Genomic DNA, 25798 nt, shown 5'->3' with positions numbered 1-25798 from the left:
AGGAAATGAGAGCGCGAGAGAGCTCAAGGGGGCGTGGGCCCTCTCCCCGAGAGCCATGACATCAGGAAACAGCAGGAGTCTTCCTCAGTCGGGGTTGTCAGCTAAAGACGTCGGCCAGCAGAACCCGTTAAAGACACAGATTCAACTTGGGGACTTAAGGTAAGCTATAAACATAATCTTTGTTGAGAATATTATCGTTGATTCGTCGATGTGTCGACCACGTTTTGAGATTGTTCTGCAGTCGGGTAAATGTGTCGTAATAGCAGAAGTAGTTGTTGTGGCGTAGGGCTTAAAAACAACAATGTCTGGTTCACTGATAATCTCATTTAACTGGTTCGAGATGGTTTGCTATGATGACAGTTGGCGTCCCTTTGGGCTTCACTGCCCCACACCCCCACACACACACACATATGAGAGACCTCCTAACTTCAAGGTCAAACTAAGGGTCAATATATCAAGCTTCATCATGTTGGCCTGAGAGACGACACAAGGGGAAAAGTACCAAACAACATCAGAAGTGAAATCAAGAAGTGAAACCAAACTCTGTTCAAACCTTCACCAAAGGGCAGCTCACACTGATAACTATCGGTATAGAACTTTTCAATCCAGGTAACATTTACACTTAACAACAGTACAATTGCCTTAAAATAAATAGGAATCCGGTTAAAAATCAAAGATATAAATACTGGACGATGAGGTAGGGGAGAACGTTTGAGATCAAAGGATAAAGGCTTCCTGTCAAGATGTACTGTCGTGGTGATGAAACAGGATACTGCCACCAAAACATGATCTTCTCAGGTTAGTTCCAAAAGAAAGAAGTCCACCACCATGTTTAGACCGTGTTGGGGCTAGCCTACATGAAGTGAGACCCAAGAGGCGATGTAGTTCAGGGCTTGAGGGCGTGGGTCCGGCCGTATTTAAAGTAACGCAGGCAGCCCGAACAGGGGCCCTGGGGGGGGCCCCAGGGGTACACAGCGGAAGTGCGGTCGGTGGTGGGTGGGTGTGTGACGGCTGCTGAGGGGTGAACGGTGACACGGTCCTGCACGCACCTGGGAGGCGCTCACACACATAACACCTCCGCCCACGGCCCTAACTGCTATTCAACTCATTTTCAACAGAACAGTGAGTGTAAGAGCACTGAGTATAATAATAATATTACATTCGATTTACAAAGTGCTTTTCTAAATACTCAGACACCTTACAAAGGGAACACAAAATAAAATGTTACGTGGTGAAAGCAATCTTAAAGAGGTTGGTTTTGAAGGCCTGATTAATGAGGGTGAGTGTGTTAGCCTGTCGATGTATTGTTAATTTGCTTTTCTCCCCTCCTTGTTTTTCAGAGCGGACAAAGTATTCTAAAAATGGCACAGAACTGTCTGAAATGCTTAAAGTACGTCATGTGCGCAGTCAACTTCCTCTTCTTCGTAAGTATGCACACATCTCATCTACGAATCACACAGCTACCAATGCAAGGCTGCAAGTGACCTGCATTTGGCAAGCGATCATCTGTCATTACCTGGTGGCAGAGGTAACGGTCGTTGTGTAAAGTTGCATGTTGTGGTCACTGGTGGGAGGCCTTTAACCAACGAAAGGCCTTTAAGACACTCCCACTCGCACTTGTGACATCACAAATGGGCGTGTCCTACAGACCACCAGTTGGTCCATCTGTCATACACCTAGGTGGACACTCCCACTGGTGACATCACAAGTGGGCGTGTCCTACAGACCACAAGTTGGTCTATCTGCCATCTTCTAGGCGGACACTCACTTGTGATATCCCTAGTCCGAAATCACAGTGGGAGGTCAACCCGGGGCACCTTAAACCACCGGGGACACCTGTGAGACTCTGCACCTTTGGTCTTTGTAGGTCACCCGTTAGATAAAAGCCGGTGCGTTTGTTTTGCTGTCCCATAGATCTCGGGAGCCACCATGCTTGGCTTCGGGGTGTACATGACCCGCTATCAGACGAACTCGCTGCTCGACTCCATGAAGTTTTTGACGGCGGCCAACCTGCTGCTCGTGTCCGGCATCATCGTCACCTGCGTCTCCTTCCTGGGCTTCATCGGCGCTCTGAAAGAGAACCGTGCTTCCTGCTCACCGTATGTTCACTCAGCGACCACCTTCTGATGCAGCGCTCTTCTAACCAGTGGCCTCTCAAAGGCCGTCAATACCGCCTCACATTCACACACTGACAGCGGAGTCAACCGTGCAAGGCGACAGCCAGCTCTTCGGGAGCATTACTCAGGGACACCTCCCCACTCAGCTATGCGGAGCCGGGGATAGAACTAGCAACCTTCTGACTGCAATCCCCTACTTTATGTAGCGCTTTCTAACCAGTGGCCTCTCAAAGGCCGTTTTACAATATCGCCAAACATTCACCCATTCATGCACACATTCACATGGATATGTCACTGTACAGGAAAACAACAGGGGAAGACCGAGTTGTGTACTAATGAACCTCCACCCACAGTTCTTCATTCTGCTGCTGATCCTGATGCTGGTGGAGTTGACCGTCGCCTGCCTCCTATTGACCTACGAGTCTGAGGTAGGAAAGCCATTGGTCAATGACGAAGAAGAAAATACACCTACTGGTCTATGATAAAGTGGAAGGAGACCTCCTATTGGCCTATAATGAGTTTGGAAGAGACCTATTGGTCTATGATAAAGAGGAAGGAGACCACCTATTGGTTTAGGATAAAAAAGATGAAGGAGAACTCCTATTGGTCTATGATTAAGCGCTGGGAGACCTCCTATTGGTCTATGATTAAGAGGTAGGAGACCTCCTATTGGTGTATTATAAAGAGGAGACCCCCCCCCCCATAATATGGGCCATAATAAAGATGGCTAATTAATTTGACACCTGGCTAGTCGATTTGGTGAAACCCTCCTTCTGTCTCAGTATAATTACTACTACTATTCTACTACCAGTAGTAGTCTACTATCGTCTACCTCCCTGTTAATCTGCCTTCAGGTTAAAGAGCCCAGTAACCTTAGCGATGATCCCAGGTACGCTCACGGTCTCAATAACTCTCCGTCCTGTGTGGTTTAGATCGGCACTTTGCTGGAGAAAGAGCTGAACACGGGATTACAGAATGAAAAAAGAAAGAATTCGACAAAGACAGATCTGGAAAGCGACTGGAATCTGGTTCAGAAAACGGTGAGAGAAACGAAAACATATGTAGGAGTTTGAAGCAGACAGAGCCACCATTCTACCCCCCAAGGGTAAAGGCTTCTTATTTCACGCTACAAGCCATTTCAAAATCCATTCGGCCTGTTGGGGACTATGCTGTATGCCATGCTATAAACCATTAAGATAGTCAACAGTACATTGAAGTGTCAAAACAGAGATGTCACTTTCCTAAAACGTCAGCCTATCAGAAGGAGACACTGCAGTGGTGTGCTGTTGTGTTTCAGTTCAGCTGCTGTGGAGTCCATAATTCGTCGGACTGGGGCGTGCCAGTGCCTCAATCCTGCTGCGAGAATGGTCTGAATCAATGTCTGCCCTCACCTAAAGACCCATCTGAACCTTTCTACAAGCAGGTAGAGGCAGCATAGAGTTTGTACCCAATACACGCTATGAGTCATGTTTCCAATAAGTGTCATCTTGTGCTACATCGTTATTTATAAACAGGCTTGTTGACAGGCTTCTTCCTCATATGCTGTGGTTATTTTCCGACATTACACAACTCTACTTTGTAAACCATTATTAGTGGTCAGAGCAAACTCTCATAAAACATGGACAAATGTAAAGGTCCGACCAACAGGTTACAGCCATTTCAACACTGCATATACATTATATATGTATGACGTTTTGGTCTTTCTCTCACTTAAGGGCTGTCTGGGAGCACTGAAGACATGGTTTGAGAATAACTTCCTCACAACCGGGGTCGCCGTTATTGTCCTCTGCGTCGTAGAGGTGAGAAGACCTTCACACACACACTTTTTAGGACGCCCTGACCTCCTACAGCCGACACCCATATCCTGAGAATAGCCATGCTGCACTGACTACATTGAGGAGTTGGTTGAACCCTTTCCACTGAGGAATGAACACGATCCACTGTCGACTATTATCAAATAAATACTTCACCAAGATCAGTGTGGCAATTACTAACCCATGAAGACAGCTCAGTCAGAAATGTGCGCTTGTGTTTTTCAATGAAAACACTACAGGTTTGAATCTTTGTCAGATTATGAAGGTCAAATGTTAAACATTTCTTATCTTTGCCGACAGGTACTGGGAATGTGCATCGCCATGACGTTGTTCTGTCACATCAGCAGCTCTGGGCTCAGCTACAAGCTCTAGATTCCTACCCTCACTCAACCCTTACTGTGGCATCCATGCTTTTGTACAGTCCTGTCTTCTCAAACCACCATATTTTAATTTCTTCATTGTTTTTCTTTCATAAACATCTTTATTTTAAATGAACCAAAGAAAATGTATTTATGTTGGAAACAATACCAAAAGTATGCAACACGTCTCAAATGATCCTCTTACAAAAATCAAAGAGCCAAATAAATATCAGATATAATTAATCAAAAGGTTGGTGTGGACGTCATTATATACACCTCATTCCCCTTGCGGCGCATTGGTGAGTTGGGAGGCAACCGTCACAGAAACAAAGCCTCTTCGAAGGTTCACCCACCAAACTAACCGATATGCCTGCAACACATGCATGCCGAGCTGTTTCCGGCCGCTGGTTAAATGGCTCATCTGCACGGCTGTGAATGAAACCACTTCCTCCTTCCCACAAAGCGCTCCAAAACCACAGGCCGGGGTTCCGGCGCAGGTTCAAAACACTTTGCTTAGTTAGAGAGACGAGGGAAAGGCAAAAGGATTTATGAAAAATAAGGAAGGAGAAACGACCAAACTCATCTTTAGTATTCCACAGTTTTATTTAAAGAATCCTGCATCATCAATATTTTAAGACAAAAAAAAAACTAAAAAAATACTAAGATTTCCTTTACATTTAAAATAATTGTTCTTTTTTTTCTCTTGAAACCGTCACACAAAAAAATAGAAACAAGTACATTTTAATTAAAAAAGTAACTGTACAGAGCAGGATACACCATTTATTGCAAACTGAACACCCCTGAAACATCAGAAAACTATAGACAGTTAATTGCAATTCACCTAAAAGATATGCAGAAAGAACCCTATTCCAATATAACTCCTACTCTTGCCTCTCTGTAATAGACAGCCGTTGGGTTGCGAGTGTGATTCCCGCGCCGTGCAGGGCATCCACGAGCAAACCGTTAACGTGATACTTTGTGCTGCGGTCCGTTTCAAAGAGGGGGGGGGGGGGGGGCGAGCTCGGGCATCGGATAGGGGCGTGGCCATCTTCTCAGGTGGACATTGTTTAAGTAACCTTAGCAACCTGTCCATCCCCTCTAGACAGGGTGTTAGAACGCTGTCGTCCTCTTAGGAGAGGGGGTGACATGCAGGCAATGCATCCAAAACTCAACCTATAGCGAGCCTCCACCATGGCACTCTCAGCCAATGGCAGTCCCCCTCAGGGAAAATGAGAAAGCACTGATTAGGATAATTTCATGGGATATGTAGTCCATAAGCACCCCTAACCTGGGACTACAAATTTAAAACCAGGAACAATAAAAGCCTCGTCCTTCTGAAGAACCTCAGAGTGGGGTCAGTTTGTGATGATCTGTGGTTCTCCAGTGCCCTCAGTCTATACACCGTACATCCTCACAAGTCCACCTTGGGTCTCCTCCTTTTAAATTAGGTTAATCTCCGTTACTGTGTTTAATATATGGTAGATGGTGAGGGAGACACATAGTAAAACCGTATGAGCGACTATTAAAACCAGCGTCCCTACTGAGGTCCGACCCGTCCCTAGATGTTTCAAACGAGCCCTGTTCCCGGAGGAGCGGGGGTTCGAGCCAAGCAGGGCCGGACAGTACCGTGCCACAAAGAAACGGTTCCCCAAACATGGCTTTTACATTTTTGCAGAGCGCTCTCCCTCGAGTAAACATTGATCCACCTCAAGAGATCCATGATTGCAGATTGAAAATGTTTTGCACAGACATCAATAAATAACTGAAAGGTGGGGAGCCCGACCCCGGGAAACCTTCCACCCCGGACCAAGGACCCCCCCATGACTGGAATGAGTATAGCGGGCCGTGAGGGGCCCAGCCCCTCAGCCCGTATCCACCTCCTCTAGGGCTAAAAACACAAGGAGGAAAAGCTCTGAGCTATGGTGAGTGAGCATTGCGTCTTCACAACATGGGAACATCATGGTCTCATCTTGGGGACATCGTGATAACATCATGGTGTCATCCTTGTCACATCGTGGTGACATCATGGTGTCATCCTTGTCACATCGTGGTGACATCATGGCGTCACCCTTGTCACATCGTGGAAACATCATGGTGTCATCCATGTCACATCGTGGTGACATCATGTTGACATTGTGGTCACCTCATGTCGACATCTTGGTCTCATCTCAGTGACCTCTTGGCCACACAGTCCCTTCGTGCCCACAGTACGTACGATAAGGAACAGAAATCCCCACCAGGTTCACAGAACACGCACACACACGCAACCCTCCTAACCAACGCGTTACCAGCACACACACACACATTGGACCAGAGTTAAAGTGTTTTCACGGCAATTCGCCGTGACCTGAATGCATGGTTCCCTATGGTGGATAGCAGCAGCAGCTGGACTACAGTGACGGGTGTCTTTCAGCCCCGGGCTCCGAGGTCTTCAAGCGGAGCTGGGGGAGGGAGTGTGTCCTCGACGAACCACCAGAGACCCCTGCTGCCATGTCGCAAGCTGGTGAAAGAAGGCCCTGCTGGCAGATCCATGGCGCTCTTAAAATGAAACCCTCAACCGCCCCCCAGATCTGACTGATTAAAACCCTTAGTAGGAAAGTTAATATGGCTTATATTAGTTTATAACAGTCTGACGCCCCCCCCCCCCCCCCCTCCGCCCCAAATCAACAATCGTACAATGTCTCAACACAACCCAAAACAGGACGAGCAGTATTTGGTGGACTACCGATGGCGTCCGTGTTCACGTTAGTTTGGGGAAGTGGCGGCAAGGCACGGCACTCCCTCCTGCCCCAGTCAGACGCCGAGACCTTCAGCGAAGCAGTGGAGAAGTGATGAGCCACCACACGCACAGAGACCACACAGTGGAAAGCCCCGTCGAACATCTCTCTGCATCGAGGGACTGGTTCAAAACCGTGGGTTTGTCCTCCGTGTGTCGCTAAGCCGGACAGAACGGGCGCGTTTCAACGTCTGGTTCAGAACAGGCGTCACACTCTAGTTGTGTCGTAGTCTTAAGGAACGAGTCATGTGGACACAACGGTTACTCCCAAACCCTCGATGAGCAGCGTACCCCTCAGAGGGAGAGGTCAGAGGTCAGCCGCCACCCCCACTCCAGGGCTGCTGTGCTCCGACGCGTGTCCTGTGTCCTGCCACATCCTGAGGATCGGTAAGGCCGCTTGTTGGAGACACTCGAGCTTAGACCGAAGAACGAGAGCCCCCGCAGAGCGCAGTCCGTATCGCGGCCCCGGGAGCGTGACCCTCAACGTGGGACCGCCTTTAACAGTCGGACGGGGTTCAAAGAAGAGGTTGGGTTTGATTCTGTGTAGAACTGGTGAAGCTGCTCAGACCCTAGTTTGACGTGCCTGAACTGCGCGTGTGCTTTCGTTCTCAACGTGTTCCATCCTGAAAACCATGCTTTACACAATATTGGAAGAAAGGTATCGAATGTACTAGTTTATTCAGAATGTATTAGTCCCTCAGACTAGGTTTCAAATGCATTAAATACTTTTTTATTAGATATAAAAGTAGCAATCCGTCTATATATTACTCTGCCTGTGTAAAATGTTCATCTGCGGTCAAAAGGAGGTAGCCAAAACGTTATTGCACATTTTTAAACCAACCGTTTAAAAAGGTTCAATATCTGCTCCTTATAATGATGAGTTATCAGGGTCATCCAGGTGAGAAGAAGGCCCTTTCCTGATAAAATCAATGAAAACTTAAAAAACTAAAAAGCAATAACTTTGACTGTGCAGAGGATGAAGACCATTTTGTGCTGAACCCACTCATTACCCAATCCCTCTACTCCTGTTCTGTGAACGCATCCAAAAGGGTTGTTCCTAAACGTTGAAAGTGTTCAAAAGACTGCTCACTAACGCGCCCCAGACTTCCCAGCAGGTACAGTACAACAGTGTGTGTGTGCATGTCTGTGTGTGGTCCCGCGGCAGTGCAGCGACTCTAGCCCTGGAGGCAGACGGTCCGGTTCCAAGGCATCCTGGTTTGGTTGTGTCCTCACTGGCCAATAGCAGCTACTAAACGTGTTACCAAGACGGCGTCTAACTACGGGCGTCACCTGCGTTGCGTCGTGGCGACAGGACAATAAATACAAACAAGGGACCATTACTTTGAAAGGACATTTCTCAAGAGAGAAACCCAAGTTGGTCCCGGTGGTCCCGGTTCAGAAAGCTCTGGAGAAGATGGAATTTAAAAAAAGGTGGGGGCGAGAGTGGACCAGTACTAGTATTAAGTGGACCAGTACTGGTATTAAGGGGACCAGTACTGGTGTTACTGGAATGTGTGCGGGCTGAGCCCTCAGTGGAGTGCAGAGCTGGGCGGGAACGCGGTTCGATTCCTCCGACCGCGCGGGGAGGAGGAGGGGGGGTCTGCGGAGTGTGTATGTACGGCGACCGCGCCGGCGTCGGCGCTCGTGAAACCGGCGGCGGCGGCGGCGGCGAGCATCGCTGACTCGATCGGAGCGAGAAAAAAAAGAAAACGAACAAAACAAAAAAAATACTCAAAACGAGAAGTTCGAAGCGACCACCCTCTTTCAGAGCGGGCCGAGTCAGGGGTCGGGGCGGGGGGGCGGTGTTGACGTGACGGAGGTGGTGGTGGTGGTGGTGGAGGAGGACAGGGTAATCACCATGTGCAGCGCTGCAGGGATGGGCTCCGGCCCTCGGCGGGTGGAGGAAGGGGGCGGTGCTGACGGGGAGGACTCAGAGCGGCATGAAGCGGGTGGTGTTGAAGAGCTCGGGGTTGAGGTCCTCCGCGTGCACCGCCCGGTGCAGCGAAGGCTCCGACGCGCTGCGCTCGATCTTGGGCAGCAGGTCCTGCACCTGCTCCATCGCCACCAGGATCTGGGGGAGGGCAACCACGTCACTCATCGGATCTACGTCACTCAACTGATCTACAACACGTTGATAGGACAACTACGTCACTCATCTGATCTGCGTCACTCATCGGATCTGCGTCACTCATCTGATGTACAACACATTGATAGAACATCAACTACGTCACTCATCTGATCTACGTCACTCAGCTGATGTATAACACATTAATAGAACATCAACTACGTCACTCATCTGATCTACGTCACTCAGCTGATGTATAACACATTGATAGAACATCAACTACGTCACTCATCTGATCTACGTCACTCATCGGATCTACGTCACTCATCGGATCTACGTCACTCATCTGATCTACGTCACTCATCGGATCTACGTCACTCAGCTGATGTATAACACGTTAATAGAACATCAACTACGTCACTCATCTGATCTACGTCACTCATCTGATCTACGTCACTCATCGGATCTACGTCACTCATCTGATCTACGTCACTCATCTGATCTACGTCACTCATCGGATCTACGTCACTCATCGGATCTACGTCACTCATCTGATGTACAACACATGGATAGAACCTGCTCTATCGCCACCAGGATCTGGAGAAGGTTAACTACGTCACTCACCGGATGTAATTCACATTTATAGAACGTTCACTACGTCACTCATCTGAAAACATTCATAGAACCTGCTCCATGGCCGCCAGGACCCGGAGAACGTTAATGGAACACATTTATAGAACCTGGGGTCCAGCTGTCCTACTGGGTTCTAGCGGAACGTGTGGGGGGGGGGGGGGGGGGGGGGGGGGGCGCTTCCCAGAACCGTGGCCGGAAACCAGGAACCATAGTGACGGAGCTACGCCTTGTTCCCCGTTTGGTTGTGGAGATATTCTCCCAAAAACAAAAACTAATTGTGCGAGTGGATGGCGCTTCAGAAGGGGATTTAATAATTAAATTAAAGTATTTATACAGTGGCCGGACCAGTGTTACATGCCTTCAGATCCCCGCCAACCTGAGGACTAGATAACCAACGTGACGCTAAAGGAAGGGGAACTCCCTGTTCACCCAGCTCTGAGCTCCTCTGCCTTCAGACCGAAGATGTTAAACTCAAGACTGATTTATGGAACTAGTTCTGGAGGACGAGACAGACTCTTGAGGGTATAATATGCATACCATAATTCATCTGGAGTCAAATCTGGGCGTCACCATAAACCAACCCTATGTCATGAAATACCACACTACTATCATTAAGAGCCATTACATAAAATAAACCTATCTTCTCAACATTGAATGAAAAGCAGACGGCAGTGATACTACAGTATTAAAGTGAACCGTTAACCAGGTAAGCGTTATGATTGGCATTAGAAGCCTTGTCAGGCTGCTCGCTTCAGAACACAGTCCCGGACAAGTCTCGTCATGAGGGAACCAGGCTTTTCATTCAAAAGAATTCAGCATAGAGGTTAAGGGAGAGGGGATTAAGAGGAGAGAGAGCGAGAGAGAGAGAGAGCGAGAGAGCGAGAGCGCGAAAGAGGAAGAGTGAGAGAGAGGAAGAGAAAGAGAGAGACAGAGACAGAAAAATAGAGAGACAGACTGAAACAGAGAGAGAGGAAGAGTGAGAGAGAGGAAGAGAAAGAGAGAGAGACAGAGACAGAGAGATAGAGATACAGACTGAAACAGAGAGAGAGAGACAGAGAGAGAGAGGTCATTCATGTGTTGAAGGTTCCCAGTCACCTGTGGGAACAGGGGCCTCTCGTCTCGTTTGAACTTCAGACAGTCGATAATGAGCCTCTTCATGGACTTGGGGGAGGTGGCGCCCAGCTTGCTGATGTCGGGCGACAGGTATCCCCGACCCACCATGAAGATTATCTGAGGATGGGGGGGGGGACAAGGGCATGAGGAGGTGGGTCTTCAGCAGGAGGAGACCTGCTCTGGGGGCTGCGCCGCTGTCCTCAAGGTGTCCATGGGTTTGCATTGTGTAGATAAACATTAAACAGGTCATTACTTACAACCATTGTGTGCTTTTTATTCCCCCCCATTCAGAAATCTCCCCTCTCCTAGACTCGATATCTCATAAAGAAATCGCTGCTTCTAAAGTCCATGAAATGCCCTGGCACTTAACATACGCACTTGTTGCATGTTGTAACTCCTGGCACTGAAAAATAAAATACTTAGCATGGAGATGCCTCTGGTGTCTGCCACGGTGCCGAGAGTGTGCCACTCAGTACACTGGAACCCCCCCCCCCCGCATGCTCGGCTTTGCAGATCAAATATCAAAGGCGGGTTTTGAGTGTTTCCACTGTTTGACCCACTGTGTAGTTCCTTCTACTGCAAAGTGACAAAGTTAAACATGTGTTGTTGTTTTTTCCTGACACCTGACAGCGCCTACCCAGTGTGCTTTGGTCAATGAGTAACGGCTGCAGATAGTAGGTTCTGTGTAGCTCCCCCGGTAGATGGAAGCCCGTAAACCCTTGGAGATCAGACGTGATCCGGGGCTGTACTGTACCGGGGAGACCCGGTGGACTGGAAGGGGGGGGGGGGGGGGTGGGGTACCTGGTCTCGGTTGTTGATGTTGGAGTAAGGCAGGGTTCCAGACATCAGCTCAAACAGAACCACGCCGTAGCCGTAGACGTCGGACTGGAACGTGTACGGGTTGCTGTCCTGCATGCGGATCACCTCAGGAGCCTAGATGCAAAGGTCACAGGTTAAAGGTCAAAAGATCTTTGTAATAAGGTCAAAGGTTGTTGTTTTTCCTATGGCGGGCAGAGAAAGCAAATGGAAGTTTTTGTAATTAATTAAATGATCTGTTTGCGTTAGGTTTGTGTGCTAACCCTGGTCCCATGAAGCCTTTATAAAAAAACACTTTCGACTTGAAAGTGGGATGGAAAATCCCTATGTTGTTTAGTTTCAATAATTTGAGTTTGACTTTGGTTTCGTCAGGTTGTATTATCTAGCCACCCCATCTGTCAACTGGCGTTAACCAGTTCCCCTTTGTTAACCTCTGGCTTGGCGGGAAGCTGCCACAAGGACACCCTTATCAAGACCAGAATGACCAGAATGTCAACATTTCCCCTTTCATGATATATGGACAAATGCATTGCCGGCAGGGGGTGAAACTGTTGACAGGCTTGGTGAATCTGTGTCCAGGGCTCGAAACTGAGGTGTGCACATGTTACAAAGTATTACTATTATGCGCTCTGATGCAGTTAGATGTCTCAGCTGTCCTAGACGCAATATCTCATCAAGGAATTGCCGAAGGAATTCAAATCCTTGAAAGGTCCGTGCACTTAATGTACGTACTTACGTTGTACGTCCATGCACTTTAAAACAGTACTTCACATTGTGTACCACCTTATCCTATCTATCTTTGTTGTATAAGGGGAATGGGTCAACCTAGCGATTGTTAGTGCTTGGCCCTTGGTTCTATGAACATCCGTACAGTACCGACAGCGATCTAATGTTGTTCCTCTTTCTTCTTCCAAATGCGTTTATTGCAAGTGGCTTTGGATAGAAGCGTCTGCTGAGTGTATATGTAAGGCCGGGACCGTACCATCCAGAGGATCGACCCGCTGGGCTGCTCCACCTGCATCGACCCGCTCCACCGAGACTTGACCGTGGCCAGGCCGAAGTCCCCTATCTTCACCGTCCAGCCCTCGTGGATGAAGATGTCTGGCGCCGTAGCTTAGGAAGTTGACCAGAGTAACGCCGGGGTACTCCTCTCAAAAGACGGAGATTCAGGAGAACCGAGAAATGTTCTTTCTTTCTTCGGAGTTAGCAATACTATAAATGATTCTGCGCCAAATGCATTTTTAAGCTACTATCTAACTAAGGTAGAAGCAGATTAAGAAGGCTTCATTCCCCGGTGGTTGGTGTCATTACATCGGTGGTGGGTGTCACGACACCCACCACCGATGATGAGATGATGTGAGACATTGTTCCGATCAGAACAACGCCTCACCGCGCTTCATACTAAGAACAGTGGCGACTAGGTAGGCAGTGGGTAGAGGAACATTACTTCTGGTATATAGAGTGAGAAATAAGCCTGCTTTAGGAGGACAATGGTGTAAAGAAAACATGCATGCAGAAGGAGTGGTCGCAGAACAGACCGCTATCGTCTGCCAACATCACAAAGATGGAAGTGGTGCCGGGATGGTTTTCTCGCTCAATGCTCTCCTTGGCCAGTTTAGATCACACAAGGCCAAGTTGTTTGGGTCTCAGGGAAAGGATACTGTTTGATTTGAGGTCTCGGTGGATTATATTCTTCGCGTGGAGATAACTGAAAAAGGAAACAAAGAAAACATGAATTGGAAGTTGAAACATTAATATTGTCAACGATACAGGGCACTTATTGCAAAAAGCTGCTGCTTATTGACTATTTGAAAATAAATAACTTATAATTAGACTCAAATCCAGGCTGTTCCAGAACTGAGAACATCCACTTCTCTCCAAGTATTTACTCGCAAGACCTGGAATTTTGCCCTTTCAAGGTCTCCAATATCATCCTCATCAGATATCAATATCCAACAACTAAGTGGACATAGGCAAAGAGTGCCTTGCCCATGGGGTGTGTCCCTCTATCTCCCCCACAACCCACCCCAACACACACTGGACAAAGTGCAAATGCATAACATTTCTTTATTGATATCTAGCTGCGTCTCTTCTTTTTATATGAAATTTAAATTGTGTGCAATAGTGCTTACTTTTTATTGACTTATGGGATTGACTTCTCCTGTTGGTCCATTTGTTGTTTGTCAGTTTTACTGTCTGTATTGTACTTGTACGGTCTGTATTGTACTGTCTGTTGACTGACTTTGTGAGCTACTGGATCCCTGGCTGTAAGTCAGGGATTCCCGCAGAAAATGTGTTAGTTAAGGTGGTGCGGGTGGCTGTCTGACCGGGGGGGTCATGGTACATAACATGGTATTATGTACCATAGTACAGTTAGTATTTTGGTATATATGCCTATTTTCATGCAAGCTGACAGACTGTTGCCATGCAGCCTGACCTTTACACAGAGATTGAATGAATTATTATTTTTGTTTTTTTGGACAACATAGTTAAAGGTCCCATGACATGCCACCAGGTGTGGTGTGATTAGCTGCTACAGGCCGTTTTGGAAATCTGCCCCTTATGTGTCAGCCGTGTGTTGCTTAGGCGGCCTCCTGAGCTGTGGAGGGCTGTGGGTAAGCCTGTAAGGAGAGGGCGGGACTCACTCCATGCCCTGCGCCGTCTGCCGGGCCACGTCGATGCGGCGCATGGTGCCGAACTTGGTGTCGGTGACGTGCAGGTGGCGGTACAGGCTGCTGCCCTCGCACCACTGGGTGATGATGGCGAAGTTGGGCTTGGTCATGTAGCCCATGAAGAGCAGGATGTTGACGTGGCGGGTCTTCCTGTGTCCCCCGGGAGGAGGGGGGGAGGAGGAGGAGGGGGGGGAGGAGGAGGAGGAGCAGGAGGGGGGGAGGAGGAGGAGCAGGAAGGGAGGAGGAAGAGGAGGAGGAGGAGGAGAGGACATTGGTTAGGGGAATCCTGCCCACGGATGCCTGCAGGTAGACTATGGGCAATACTACCTGGAACCTCCCTGCTCTGTGTCCAAAACAACCAGGCTATCATGGCCTATGGTTACACCAAAAATAAATCAATCAAAAAAGGGTCTGTTGGTGAGATTGAGGAGGGAGGGAGCGATGTCGCCCTCTCTCGGAGCTCACCTGAGGACCTGCATCTCGTTCTTGAAGGCCTGCAGCTGCTCTGGGGTGGGCTCCGTGACCTTGAGGATCTTGACGGCCACGTCGCCGTGCCACTTGCCCCGGAACACGGTCCCGAAGGAGCCGGAGCCGATCCTCTTCAGCATGGTCACCTCCCTGGAGTGCACCTCCCAGTAGTAGGTGGAGTCTCTGTACCCCCCGCGGTGCTGGGGACGAGGTACAAAACACTTGCAACCAAACTCTGCGGAACACCCTCCTCTTCCCCAACGTGTCACAGGAAGACTTTCTTTCGTTTGCAATACAGCCTATAAACATCCATTTAGATCAGGGGTCCCCAAACTTTTTGAACCTGAGAGCTACTTCATGGGTACTGAGTCATACGAAGGGCACCCAGTTCTATACACTCTTCTGAAATAACAAATTTGCTCAGTTTGCCTTTAGTTATATATGTTACTATTGATGATTAATGATACTCATCTATGTGAAGAAACTGATCATGTTAATGATTTCTCACAATAATTATCAACAATGACTTAAAAAAGGTGGGAAAGAGTTGTTCAAGAATGAGTATTGCTGTTCTTAGAACAGGCCTGTGGGCGCCTCATGTGGTCCTCTGTGTTGGTGACCCCTGATTTAGATTAACCTTCAGCCACTCAGACCAGTTCTGGGTGGAACTGGTCTGAGAGCCGCTCAGACCAGTTCTGAGTGGAACTGGTCTGAGAGCCACTCAGACCAGTTCCAGTCAGAACAGTTCAGAGTGGAGCACTTGAGCTTTGTTTATAGCTACTCCCGTTTCGATTGGACGCTCTGCTCTGCCTGGTGCAAAACCAGGCGTGTCCCCGCAGCAGGCGGTGAACCCCGGACCCCCCCCCGAGGTGAACCCCAGACCCCCCCGAGGTGAACCTCAGACCCCCCCGAGGTGAACCTCAGACCCCCCCGAGCAGACACCCACCACTTTCTTCTGGCCGTCGGAGGAGGAGGGCTTGCGCTCCTTGTGTTCCGAGGGGGACTTGGGGGGCCTCCTGCCGGGAGAGCCCAGCGACGAGGGGGGGCTCGTTGAGGGTTTCGGCGAGGGCTCCGGGCCTGAGTGGCGGGAGACACAGAGGACAGTGAGTCTACGGCGAGGCCCCACCGGGCGGACAGACAGGGCTTGGTTCTGCGGACCTGAAGGCCTTACCTGATGTGTTGAAGGACTTCAGTGCTCCCTGAAAGAGAAGGCGGAACGACAACGTGAGTGATACGGACGGGGGACCCGGATGGACGACCCACCCCCCCCCCCCCCCCCCCCCCCCCCCCCCCGAGCTGGAGCTGGGTGACCCTCAGTGATGCATGGCAGTACTGCCGATGAATCAGAACTGACTGGATGGTTCACATTTCATATTTTATGCTGATCGGTTATTTTTCCTTTATATTTTACGATATTTACATTAGTTTTCGTATTCGATACTGCCGGTGATATCCATATCCCGGTGAACCTGATTGCACCGCTCTAATGCACACTAAGTGTTTATGAACCATTAGGCAGTCAGTTCCTAACCATACAGGACGTCTTTGAGGCCGTGAACATAAAATTGGTCCTCTGCTAGAGTGGATCATCAATTATGAATCGCTTAGGTCAGCCTTCTCCTGCAACCCCATATGCCTCATCAGGGGGGGCACGCCCCACAGGATTCAGGGTAACCTACCTCTATGATGCTGACCCTGCCCCAGGTTAGAGTCAGGGGTCATAGGTTAGGGTCAGGGTAACCTACCTCTATTATGCTAGCCGGACAGGTAAGGGTCAGGGGTCATAGGTTAGGGTCAGGTCGACCTACCTCTATAATGCTAGCCCGACAGATTAGCGTCAGGGGTCAAGGTGACATAACTATGATGCTAGCCCCAACAGGTAGAGTCCGGGGTCATAGGTTAGGGTCAGGGTGACCTACCTCTATAATGCTAGCCTGACAGGTTAGGGTCAGGGGTCAAGGTGACCCAACGATGATGCTAGCCCCAAAAGGTTAGAGTCAGGGGTCACAGGTTAGGGTCAGGGGTCAAGGTGACCTAACGATGATGCTAACCCCTAAAGGTTAGGGTCAGGGGTCAAGGTGACCCAACTATGATGCTAGCCCCAAAAGGTTAGGGTCAGGGGTCACAGGTTAGGGTCAGGGGTCAAGGTGACCTAACGATGATGCTACCCCCAACAGGTTAGGGTCAGGGGTCAAGGTGACCCAACTATGATGCTAGCCCCAACAGGTAGAGTCCGGGGTCATAGGTTAGGGTCAGGGTGACCTACCTCTATAATGCTAGCCTGACAGGTTAGGGTCAGGGGTCAAGGTGACCTAACGATGATGCTAGCCCCAACAGGTTAGGGTCAGGGGTCAAGGTGACCTAACGATGATGCCAGCCCCAACAGGTTAGGGTCAGGGGTCACAGGTTAGGGTCAGGGGTCAAGGTGACCTAGCGATGATGCTAGCCCCAACAGGTTAGGGTCAGGGGTCATAGGTTAGGGTCAGGTGGACCTACCTCTATGATGCTGACCCCGGCGGGGCCCACGGTGCTGATAATATGGACGTTGGGCGTGGAGGTGGAGCGGTGGCGCTGGAGTGACTGGCCCTCGACCCCCGGCGTGGGGAAGGGGAAGGCCGAGGTGGGGGACAGCAGGTCCATCCTGGAGCACAGAGACAGGGGGCAGCCGTGAGCGGGCTGATCCACCTCTGGGACCCGGGACGGAGCCCTCAGCCCCACACGGAATAAACAGGACCGCCGTAACACGAATCACACAAATCAAACAGGAACAGAAACGAGGAAGCATGTATATCATAAAAAGATGCTCAGTAAACCGGATCTATACAAAACAGTTTGTAGTGGAAGAATTGACACGTAAAAAAATGTAAACATTGACAGTTGAGGTAGACATTGTTGACGGACGTTATTGACATCTATATTGATCGTCTATTCCACGCTATTGAACTATACATGGGTGACCACTAGGGCTGAACGATTTGGGGAAATAATCAAATTGCGAATTTTTTTACCAATATTGCGATTGCGATTTAATGTGCGATTTTTATAATTTATTACGTTCCTTATGTTGCGTATTATCCACTAAAAAAAAGAAATAAATCAATCTTTAGTATGACCAACACAACATTGGAAGCAGTCAACATATAAACTGCTCTTTCCTTTAGGCCAGGCCGATGTACTGAGATGAATTTATATTATAAACGTCTTTATTTAACTGTTGAATTAAGAGATAAAAATAAAATAAATCGTACTGATTTCCAGTCAGTAGCGGTAACAAATCACATTCTTTGTTTTTGTTTGTTTTTTAATCGCAGCCTTTGCGATTTGCATACCGTATTCTATTTCATCGCGATTTCGAATTTGATTAATCGTTCAGCCCTAGTGACCACTATGCAGAAGTGTCTCGAGTGACTAAAGTGTGTCCAGTCTAGGCTACATTATCGGAACTACAGAGAGCTGACCGTTACACATGTGCGTCTAACGGAGTGCATGTGGCTAACGCCAGTGTCCGATACAAGCGGGTAGACCCGAGCAGTCGTGGGTGGGCCGGGCGGGGAGTTCTTACCCCGCTGGGTCTGGGGTTAAGGCTAGGTCGCCCTGTGATATGGAGCTATCTGGCAGTATGGATATCTGTGGGTATTCGTCTGAACAGGCATTAGGCGGAAACCTGCACACGGACAGATGAGAACACAGACAACACAGAGATCAGAACAAAACAGTCGGATCGGGGAGGGACTGACGATGAGGTGAGGGGGCTGGGGAGCTAAGGCTGCTCACATTTCAGACGGTCAACCAGAGAGGTCCTTGCATGTTTTCCTGTGCAAAAAGCAAAACCGTATTCCTTCCCTAATGTGCAGCAGATGCAGTGTGAGTCGCACTGTGGATCTGCTTATTGGAAAGTGATCAAAGTGTGTGGCGTTAAAATTATACCGCAATTCTTTTGGATTAACCTTCCAATAAAACAAGTGAAAACATGAAAGAATGAAATCCTAAAAAATGGATCAACGAAGCGATTTCCTCATCCTAAACCCCTTAGTCATTCGGTGTGTAGAGTATCTGGTGTGGCTGTCCCACGGGCTCCCGAACAAACAAACCCAGAGCGCGTCGTATGCTAAGCTAGATGCCTCCAATGGTGTCACTAGGGCTGACCAGGTGAGCCGATATATTATTATTTATTGAGCAAGGAAGAAAATACGTGGTACTGTACCACAGTGGAGGGGGGGGGGTTTAATCTATTTTCCTATGGTCCATTTTAATCAACTAAGCTCCGTTCTGTTGGGCCACGTTCATTAAGAGATCAACGGTGGACACCGACGTCCAACTCCAATCACAGAAAATATCTGATCTTGTATCGCAACATTTACAGAATCACAATACATATCGTATCGGCATTTTAAAGACTGCGGTGATATGGTGCGGTCGCTGTCGTCTCCCTGGTGAGCCCTGGCGAGCCCTGGCGGGCACTGGTGGGCACCGGTGGGCACTGGTGATCACGGTTGGGCACCGGTGGGCACTAGTGAGCACTGGTGAGCACCGGTGAGCACCGGTGAGCACCGGTGAGCACCGGTGAGCACCGGTGAGCACCGGTGAGCACTGGTGAGCACTGGTGAGCACGGGTGAGCCCTGGTGAGCCCTGGTGAGCCATGGTGAGCCCTGGTGAGCCCTGGTGAGCCCTGGTGAACATTGGTGAGCCCTGGTGAGCCCTGGTGAGCCCTGGTGAGCCCTGGTGAGCCCTGGTGAGCCCTGGTGAGCCCTGGTGAGCCCTGGTGAGCACTGGTGAGCCCTGGTGAGCCCTGGTGAGCCCTGGTGAGCCCTGGTGAGCCCTGGTGAGCACGCCCCGGCGTCCTACCTCTTGGTGATGGTGTCCATGTCCAGGCACACCGTGGGCACCTTGCTGCTGCAGTGCTGGTGGAACTTGTAGCCACAGGTCTGGCACCTGAAGCCGTTGAAGAGGAACTTGTGGCAGAAGTCACAGTAGGCCAACTTGAAGAAGGTCTTGCGGACCTGGAGTGTTTGAGGTGAGAAAGAGCCCGAAAGGCATTTAGGATGGAGCTTAAAAAACAAACAAGAACGCTTGTCAAGATGGACTCACGCTTCACAACAACGACACCATGTTCTCATCTGGTTTGGGATTTTATCATTCATCATTCAGTGGCCACTCAAAGCTCTTCACAACATTGCCGGGCATCCACACATTCATCCACACATTCACACAGCGACGACGGAGTCAACCCCGACAGGCGACGGCCAGTTCGTCGGGAGCAGTTAGCGGGAGGCGTCTTGCTCAGAGAAGCCTTGACACTCGGGGTTGCCGGGGATCAAACCGGCAACCTTCCGGGTACCGGCCAAGCCGCTCTACCTCCTGAGCCACCAGCCTCCCCAGGTGACACAAAGGGCTGTGGCTTGCTGCCGCCGTTTGGCCACTGAGGGGGGTGTTTGCGGGGTTAACGGGGGCTACTTACGAAGTTGTGCATGGTGAGGGGCACGTCGTCAAGCACCTCCACCAGCAGCTCCTCTCCGACCAGGGGAGTGATGTCCGTGTCCCACTCCGTCAGCCTCTTCCGCCTGGCAGACAGAGCACAGAGAGCCGTGAGTCACGGCTCCTACGTGCTCTTATGGTTTCACACTACAACGTGCTTCAAGAGGAAGCATTTCCGTTGAACATCCAACAGTTGACCGTTTCATTAGGATGCATTCCAAGCTTTTCTATAAGTGTGCGTTTAACCCATGTCCGTGCAATTTCTATCAAATAATAGAACACTATAATAAATTATAATACTGGATGGTACCTAAATCAATCGAAATTAAATGTTTTTAAATTTGTTCTAATTGAGATACCAGATATCTCAATAAGAAATATATGCAAAAATGTAACATAAACAAGAAATACCCCAAAATAAGCTGAATAGACAAACACACACACACACACAACACAAGAAGTTGAAGAGAATTCACAGACAGTAAAAAATATGCAAGCATTAAATAATATTACTTTAAACACAAAAACACTGGACTTTCATTTCTATTGGAATATAATTAATACACGTGTCTTGACGGTGCGTGTGTGCGCGCCAGGGATGGAAATTAACACCCGCCACACGCCATTTGCGGGTGGATTTGTATGGTGGCGGGTGAATTGTGTCACTTCACCCGCCACTGTGGCGGGTAATACTTTCCAGTCAGGTCCGATCAGATTTGCATATCTAATACATTCGTTATACGGCGCTGCACAGTTCCACAACCATTACTGTCAACATCGGGGCCCCTTCTTCCTCTTCGCCTCTTTTGCTGAACTGCGACTGTCAATATCCGGGATAATATCGGTAACAGGGCTCTCAAGTCTCACGTGTTCGGCGTGAGACACACGCAATTCAACCCATGCACACGCTCACACTCCACACGGTAGGGTAACCAGACGTCCTCTTTTGCCCGGACATGCCCTCTTTTTGACACACTTTTAAAAAATGTGTGTCGGAATTTCAAAATCGTCCGGGATTTTATTAAAGCCTCATATTTGTTCACATTGAATTTGAGTTGCGTTTCTCTGGGTCGTTCACAAACTAGTTAGGCTACGCCCTCCCCTACTCAGTTCTGTTCGCTTCGCATTGGTGGAAGTGAGTAGGGGGAGTGGTTAAGTAGAGCCTTCAGATTGGACGGTTTGACCTACTCAGTTACCGTCGTGTTTTGTATTTATTATTTTACCATTATTGTTTTATAGGGACAAACATTAACAAATTTCTCCTACAGGGGATTGATAAAGTTCTATCTATTGAACAGAAAGAAACACTTGGTCATACTTTACACACTTTACCACAGCATTGGCCTACTGAATGCCACAGATATATTTTCAGAATTGGACTGAATGCCACACATATTTTCTTCTGAATATTAGTGTTAAGGGCATATAATGCTTGCTAGCATACGTTAGTTACCATGTCTGTGTGGACACATTTGTATGCAGTCACATGTAAATACAAAAAAACAAATGTTCCTATTGACTTATGATGGTGTAGCCATGCATGTTGTTTTATTATTAATATGTCAATTCGTTTTTTAATGAAAATACTTTGTATAGATGAATTATCCCCAAACTTGTCATCGTAACACCAACTGATGTGTATGAAAAACACTTTTCTTATCTATTGTTACTATTATATTGTTTAAAATGTACGCATATATTAAAAAATATATAGCGTATAAAAAGTGGCTGGTAAAAAAGATGAGTGGCTGGTAGATTTTTAAATCTACCTGCCACAGTGGCTGGTGGGCAAAAAAGTTAATTTCCATCTCTGGTGCGCGCGTGTATTTTTAATGCGACCCATGTCTCATATCTAGTCCATGCTATCATGCTCCTGATCTCCGCCGCGGCCCCATTCCAACGCCCGGCCCCTCACGTCGGCGGCCCGCAGCCGGGCCTGACAGTAGGCGATGTGGAATGCGGCCCTGAGATCACTGCGCAGTGGGTGAGGACCGTGCCGAGGGTGATGCGATCTCTTACCCTTCCAGGAGGCGGAACACAGCGCAGCAGTCCTGCGTCAGACCCCTCATCCTCAGGGCTTTGTCCAGGCTGTCGTACACCGTCTGACCAGGCCGGACGGTGACCTACAGCGGGGGGGGGGGGGGAGGGCGTCAACGGGGCCGTCTTCCAGGGGACGGTGAGAGCCGCGTGGACGCGCACAACGCTAGACTGTTCAGTGGGCTCCCTCGTCTCGCTCTTGTCGGCGATTTAAAAAAGGCTTTGCTCCCGATTTGTCTATGTGGTTTTGTAACCGGTTGATGTACTAAGATCGATTTCAGAAACTGTTTTATTGGTGTCGGCTACTGATACAACTGAGACTGAAAGAAATGAATATTACGACATTCATTTCTAACAAAAAAAACTGAAAATAAACCCCTTCAAAAGAAGAAAAACAAGTTCATGTGTCTGGAGATATTATAGCTTAACGACCTGGGCCATGTTGCACCGAGGAATCCAACGCATAACAAGAGCTGGAAGCAACAGGCCCCAGCTGTTGGCACATGGCACCGACTGTGCAATCGCTTACTCATTACCAGGCTGTGAAATATAACAGGCCTGATGAAGGCAATAACACTTACAAATGAGTGTTGTGCCGGAGAAAATTAACCCATTCACAGGGGTAATCATTCTAGATGAGCCATCACAGAGTCAAAAAGCAGAGCCGACCGTACTAGGCGGGAGGACGGGGTAGCTGCAGCTAGGTGGAGCCGGGTCAGTTCCCCTACTTGCTCATGAATGACTTGCGTCCTTGGATAAGAGCATCCGCTGAACAGGGTGGTGCCCGGCGAGATTGTCTTTAAGGGTTACCGGGTTCATAAAGCAATGTACTCTGTCTGCCTGTAGGCATCCAAGCGCAAGCTATCCAACCTGCAACGCCACAACATAAATCTAGCAGATACAAATCGTTTCAGGTTGCTTTGAGTTAAAGCTATCCAAAACGGTATAAAGTAACTATTACTTAACCGTTAAAAGGCTGCATTTGCACCTCAGTCCTTGGAAAATGTTAAGTAAGTATAACTTGACCAGTAAAAGGCTGAATTGTGTTTGCCTCTCACCACATTCCTCCGGTTGTGGGGAAAGGGATGTCAAGTAACTAGTACCTAAACAGTAAAAATCGGTATTTGCCTAGTCTAAGTCCTCTGGTAGAGGGAAATGTCAATTTTAAGTAGCTAGTAATTAACCAGTAAAACGCTGTATTTGCCTCCGAGTCCTCTGGTTGCGGCGAAAGTGATTTTAAGTAACTAGTACTTAAGCGTTAAAATTTGAACATTTTATTTTTGACCATTTTGTGTATTTTTTTAAGGCGAAACTTCAAAGTTCTGTTTAAAAAAAAAAAATCAGAGACATGCTGAGAAAATACATCATGTTTTCAAACTCAAAAATAATTTCTCAAGGATTTCAATATTGACCCCCAATAATCATGATTATGATTTTTCCCATAATCAAGCAGCCCTACCCACTCCACCGGTTGAGGAGAAAGGTATTTTAAGTAGCTAGCGCTGAACCAGTAAAACAGCTCACCACAGTCCTCTGTTTGTTGGGCAGGAAGACCCTGATGGTGCCCCCACCTCGCGGAGCATCCTCTGGACTGGTTTCCCCCGAGGAGGAGCACGAGGAGGAGGTGGAGGACATGGTGCTTGGCGGGGTGGAGCGGGGGACACTGTGACTCGTCAACCTCCAGGGGGCTTCATGCACTTGGGATCCGGGATCGAGAGAGCAGGATTCACCTGGAACCTAACAACATGCTACCGTTACGCGTGACGACTGAACTGTAACCCAACTGTAAAGGGCTGCCCTAGACAAACACGTGTGGACAGCGTCTAATCCTGGATAGCTGTTGTATATGAGGAATGGGTTAAATAACCTAGCGATTGTAACTATGAACATCCTTATTGTACAGACATTGAAAAATTGGTGTTTCTCTTTCTTCTGAAAAATGTATTTATTGTAAGTCGCTGTGGATAAAAGCCCCTACTAAATGCAATAAATGGAAATGGATATGACAGAAAGGCCTACTTGGTGTTGTGTGTACACCTGCATAACTTCTCCCATCCCTTCTTCTCAAAATACGGCACTTTCGTTAAAGTCACTTTTAGTGACTGCAATCAAGCACTACATTTACTATACTAACCGCCATTGTTATAGTATACACCACAAACATATCACTTTAATAACTAACTAACTAACAAACAAAGCACTAAATAACAAGCACTAAACTCAAGTTCTTTATACGGCCTCTCTTTTTTTTACCGTAATGGTACATGTAGAAATGTAAACAAATGCTCAACATCTTTGCACATGTATGATACGCCACACGTCGAAAATGTATAATCCATGTGCAATGTATGACCGAGCAATGTTCAACTCGATAGTCGCAGCGGATTGAGCTGAAGTCAGCCAAACCTCATGGGTAGGGTACACATCAGCAAAACACGGCTGTCAGTGCATCTCTACCGTACATTAAAAAATGACAGGAAGGCGGTCAGCCGTTTGACACTTGATGATGCCGCAGCATCCCAATAAAAACACATTAAACAAACACTGAAACATTTTCTGACTCCAATCAAAACCATCGCGTCTAGACCCGTACAGTGGACCAAATAAAACGCTGTATTTAAACTCACACACACCTCAGAACTTCAGGGTGAAACACACAGACGATGTCAATGGTTAAAAAGTCATTAAAAAGTGATTCAAAAAGTTCAAAAAGGCCCCTCACACAAAAGCACTTCAGGGAGGGGAGGACAGAGCTACAGCAAATTAATAAGTCTGCCTTCAATCAGAACGACGATAACAGTGTAGCTTAGCATCGGGGGTTCTGATCTGACATGTAATGATGGGAGGCTTTAGGAAGGAGCGCTCCCTACTGCGGTCGTCTCCCCACTCCGCCGCCCGGTCTCCCCGAGAGTCAACCGTGGTAGGCAGCGCTCCTTCATAAAGCCCCGATGTTGACTGATCCTGACGTCTGACGCGCCACCCCGCTCCGCACGGGACCGGGATTAGCACGTAGCCATGCTAAGCTAAACTAAGTTAACGCTAGTGGGCTAACCACAGTAGCTTAAGATCGAATGCTAAGCTAAGCGAGGCTAACGCTGACTGGCAAACCGCAGTAGCATAACCTCGGATGCTAAGCTAAGCGAGGCTAACGCTAACGGGCTAACCGCGGTAGCTCAAGCTCGGCGATGCACGCCAGTGCTAGCGAGCTAACGCGACTAATGACTGCGGTGGTGGCGGACCGACCCGCGTCGGCTTTGTCAACTTATTTCCATGACTTAGTCGGAGCGGATGCGAATAACGTGCAGTTCGTCCGGGTAGATTAAGAGTTTGCCGTTTCTGTGGTTGTTTCGTCGCAAGATGAAACCCCCGAAAACGAAGTGTTTTATCCGGTTTGAGTGGAGCTGAAACTCTTACCTGGGGCAGCCATCTTGAAAGCTCTCAATCTCAAAATC

The 25798-nt window shown here is 48.5% G+C and overlaps 2 protein-coding genes across 7 annotated transcripts; one reads left to right on the top strand and one right to left on the bottom strand.

Moving 5' to 3' along the window:
* Positions 1–69: 69 nt before the first annotated feature.
* On the top strand, positions 70–4881 carry LOC130392122 (leukocyte surface antigen CD53-like). 2 transcript variants are annotated; one of them, XM_056602563.1, is made up of 8 exons: positions 70–159; positions 1341–1424; positions 1915–2099; positions 2443–2545; positions 3050–3157; positions 3415–3540; positions 3833–3916; positions 4232–4881. In XM_056602563.1, exons 2-8 carry the CDS (start codon positions 1362–1364, stop codon positions 4301–4303), a joined length of 741 nt encoding a protein of 246 aa, XP_056458538.1. In that variant the 5' UTR covers positions 70–159; positions 1341–1361; the 3' UTR covers positions 4304–4881. The 2 variants fall into 2 exon arrangements, with proteins under 2 accessions (XP_056458538.1, XP_056458537.1); XM_056602562.1 differs by having other exon boundaries at positions 2471–2545; positions 4232–4878.
* araf (A-Raf proto-oncogene, serine/threonine kinase) lies at positions 2852–25798 on the bottom strand. Of its 5 annotated transcripts, none has more exons than XM_056602542.1 (16): positions 24980–25797; positions 23871–24094; positions 22329–22432; positions 20293–20395; positions 19680–19834; positions 18396–18497; positions 17330–17474; positions 16005–16032; positions 15780–15910; positions 14831–15033; positions 14339–14515; positions 13355–13401; positions 12676–12794; positions 11679–11810; positions 10860–10994; positions 2852–9137 (listed from the first exon to the last, which is right to left on the bottom strand). In XM_056602542.1, exons 2-16 carry the CDS (start codon positions 23979–23981, stop codon positions 8997–8999), a joined length of 1833 nt encoding a protein of 610 aa, XP_056458517.1. In that variant the 5' UTR covers positions 23982–24094; positions 24980–25797; the 3' UTR covers positions 2852–8996. The 5 variants fall into 5 exon arrangements, with proteins under 5 accessions (XP_056458517.1, XP_056458518.1, XP_056458514.1 ...); XM_056602543.1 differs by having other exon boundaries at positions 23871–24083; XM_056602539.1 differs by having other exon boundaries at positions 25761–25792.

This window comes from Gadus chalcogrammus, chromosome 11 (genome assembly GCF_026213295.1).
Source record: "Gadus chalcogrammus isolate NIFS_2021 chromosome 11, NIFS_Gcha_1.0, whole genome shotgun sequence".
NCBI classification, from domain to species: Eukaryota; Metazoa; Chordata; class Actinopteri; order Gadiformes; family Gadidae; genus Gadus; species Gadus chalcogrammus.
Note: the sequence above shows the minus strand (reverse complement) of the source record. Positions and strands in the feature narration are given on the sequence as shown.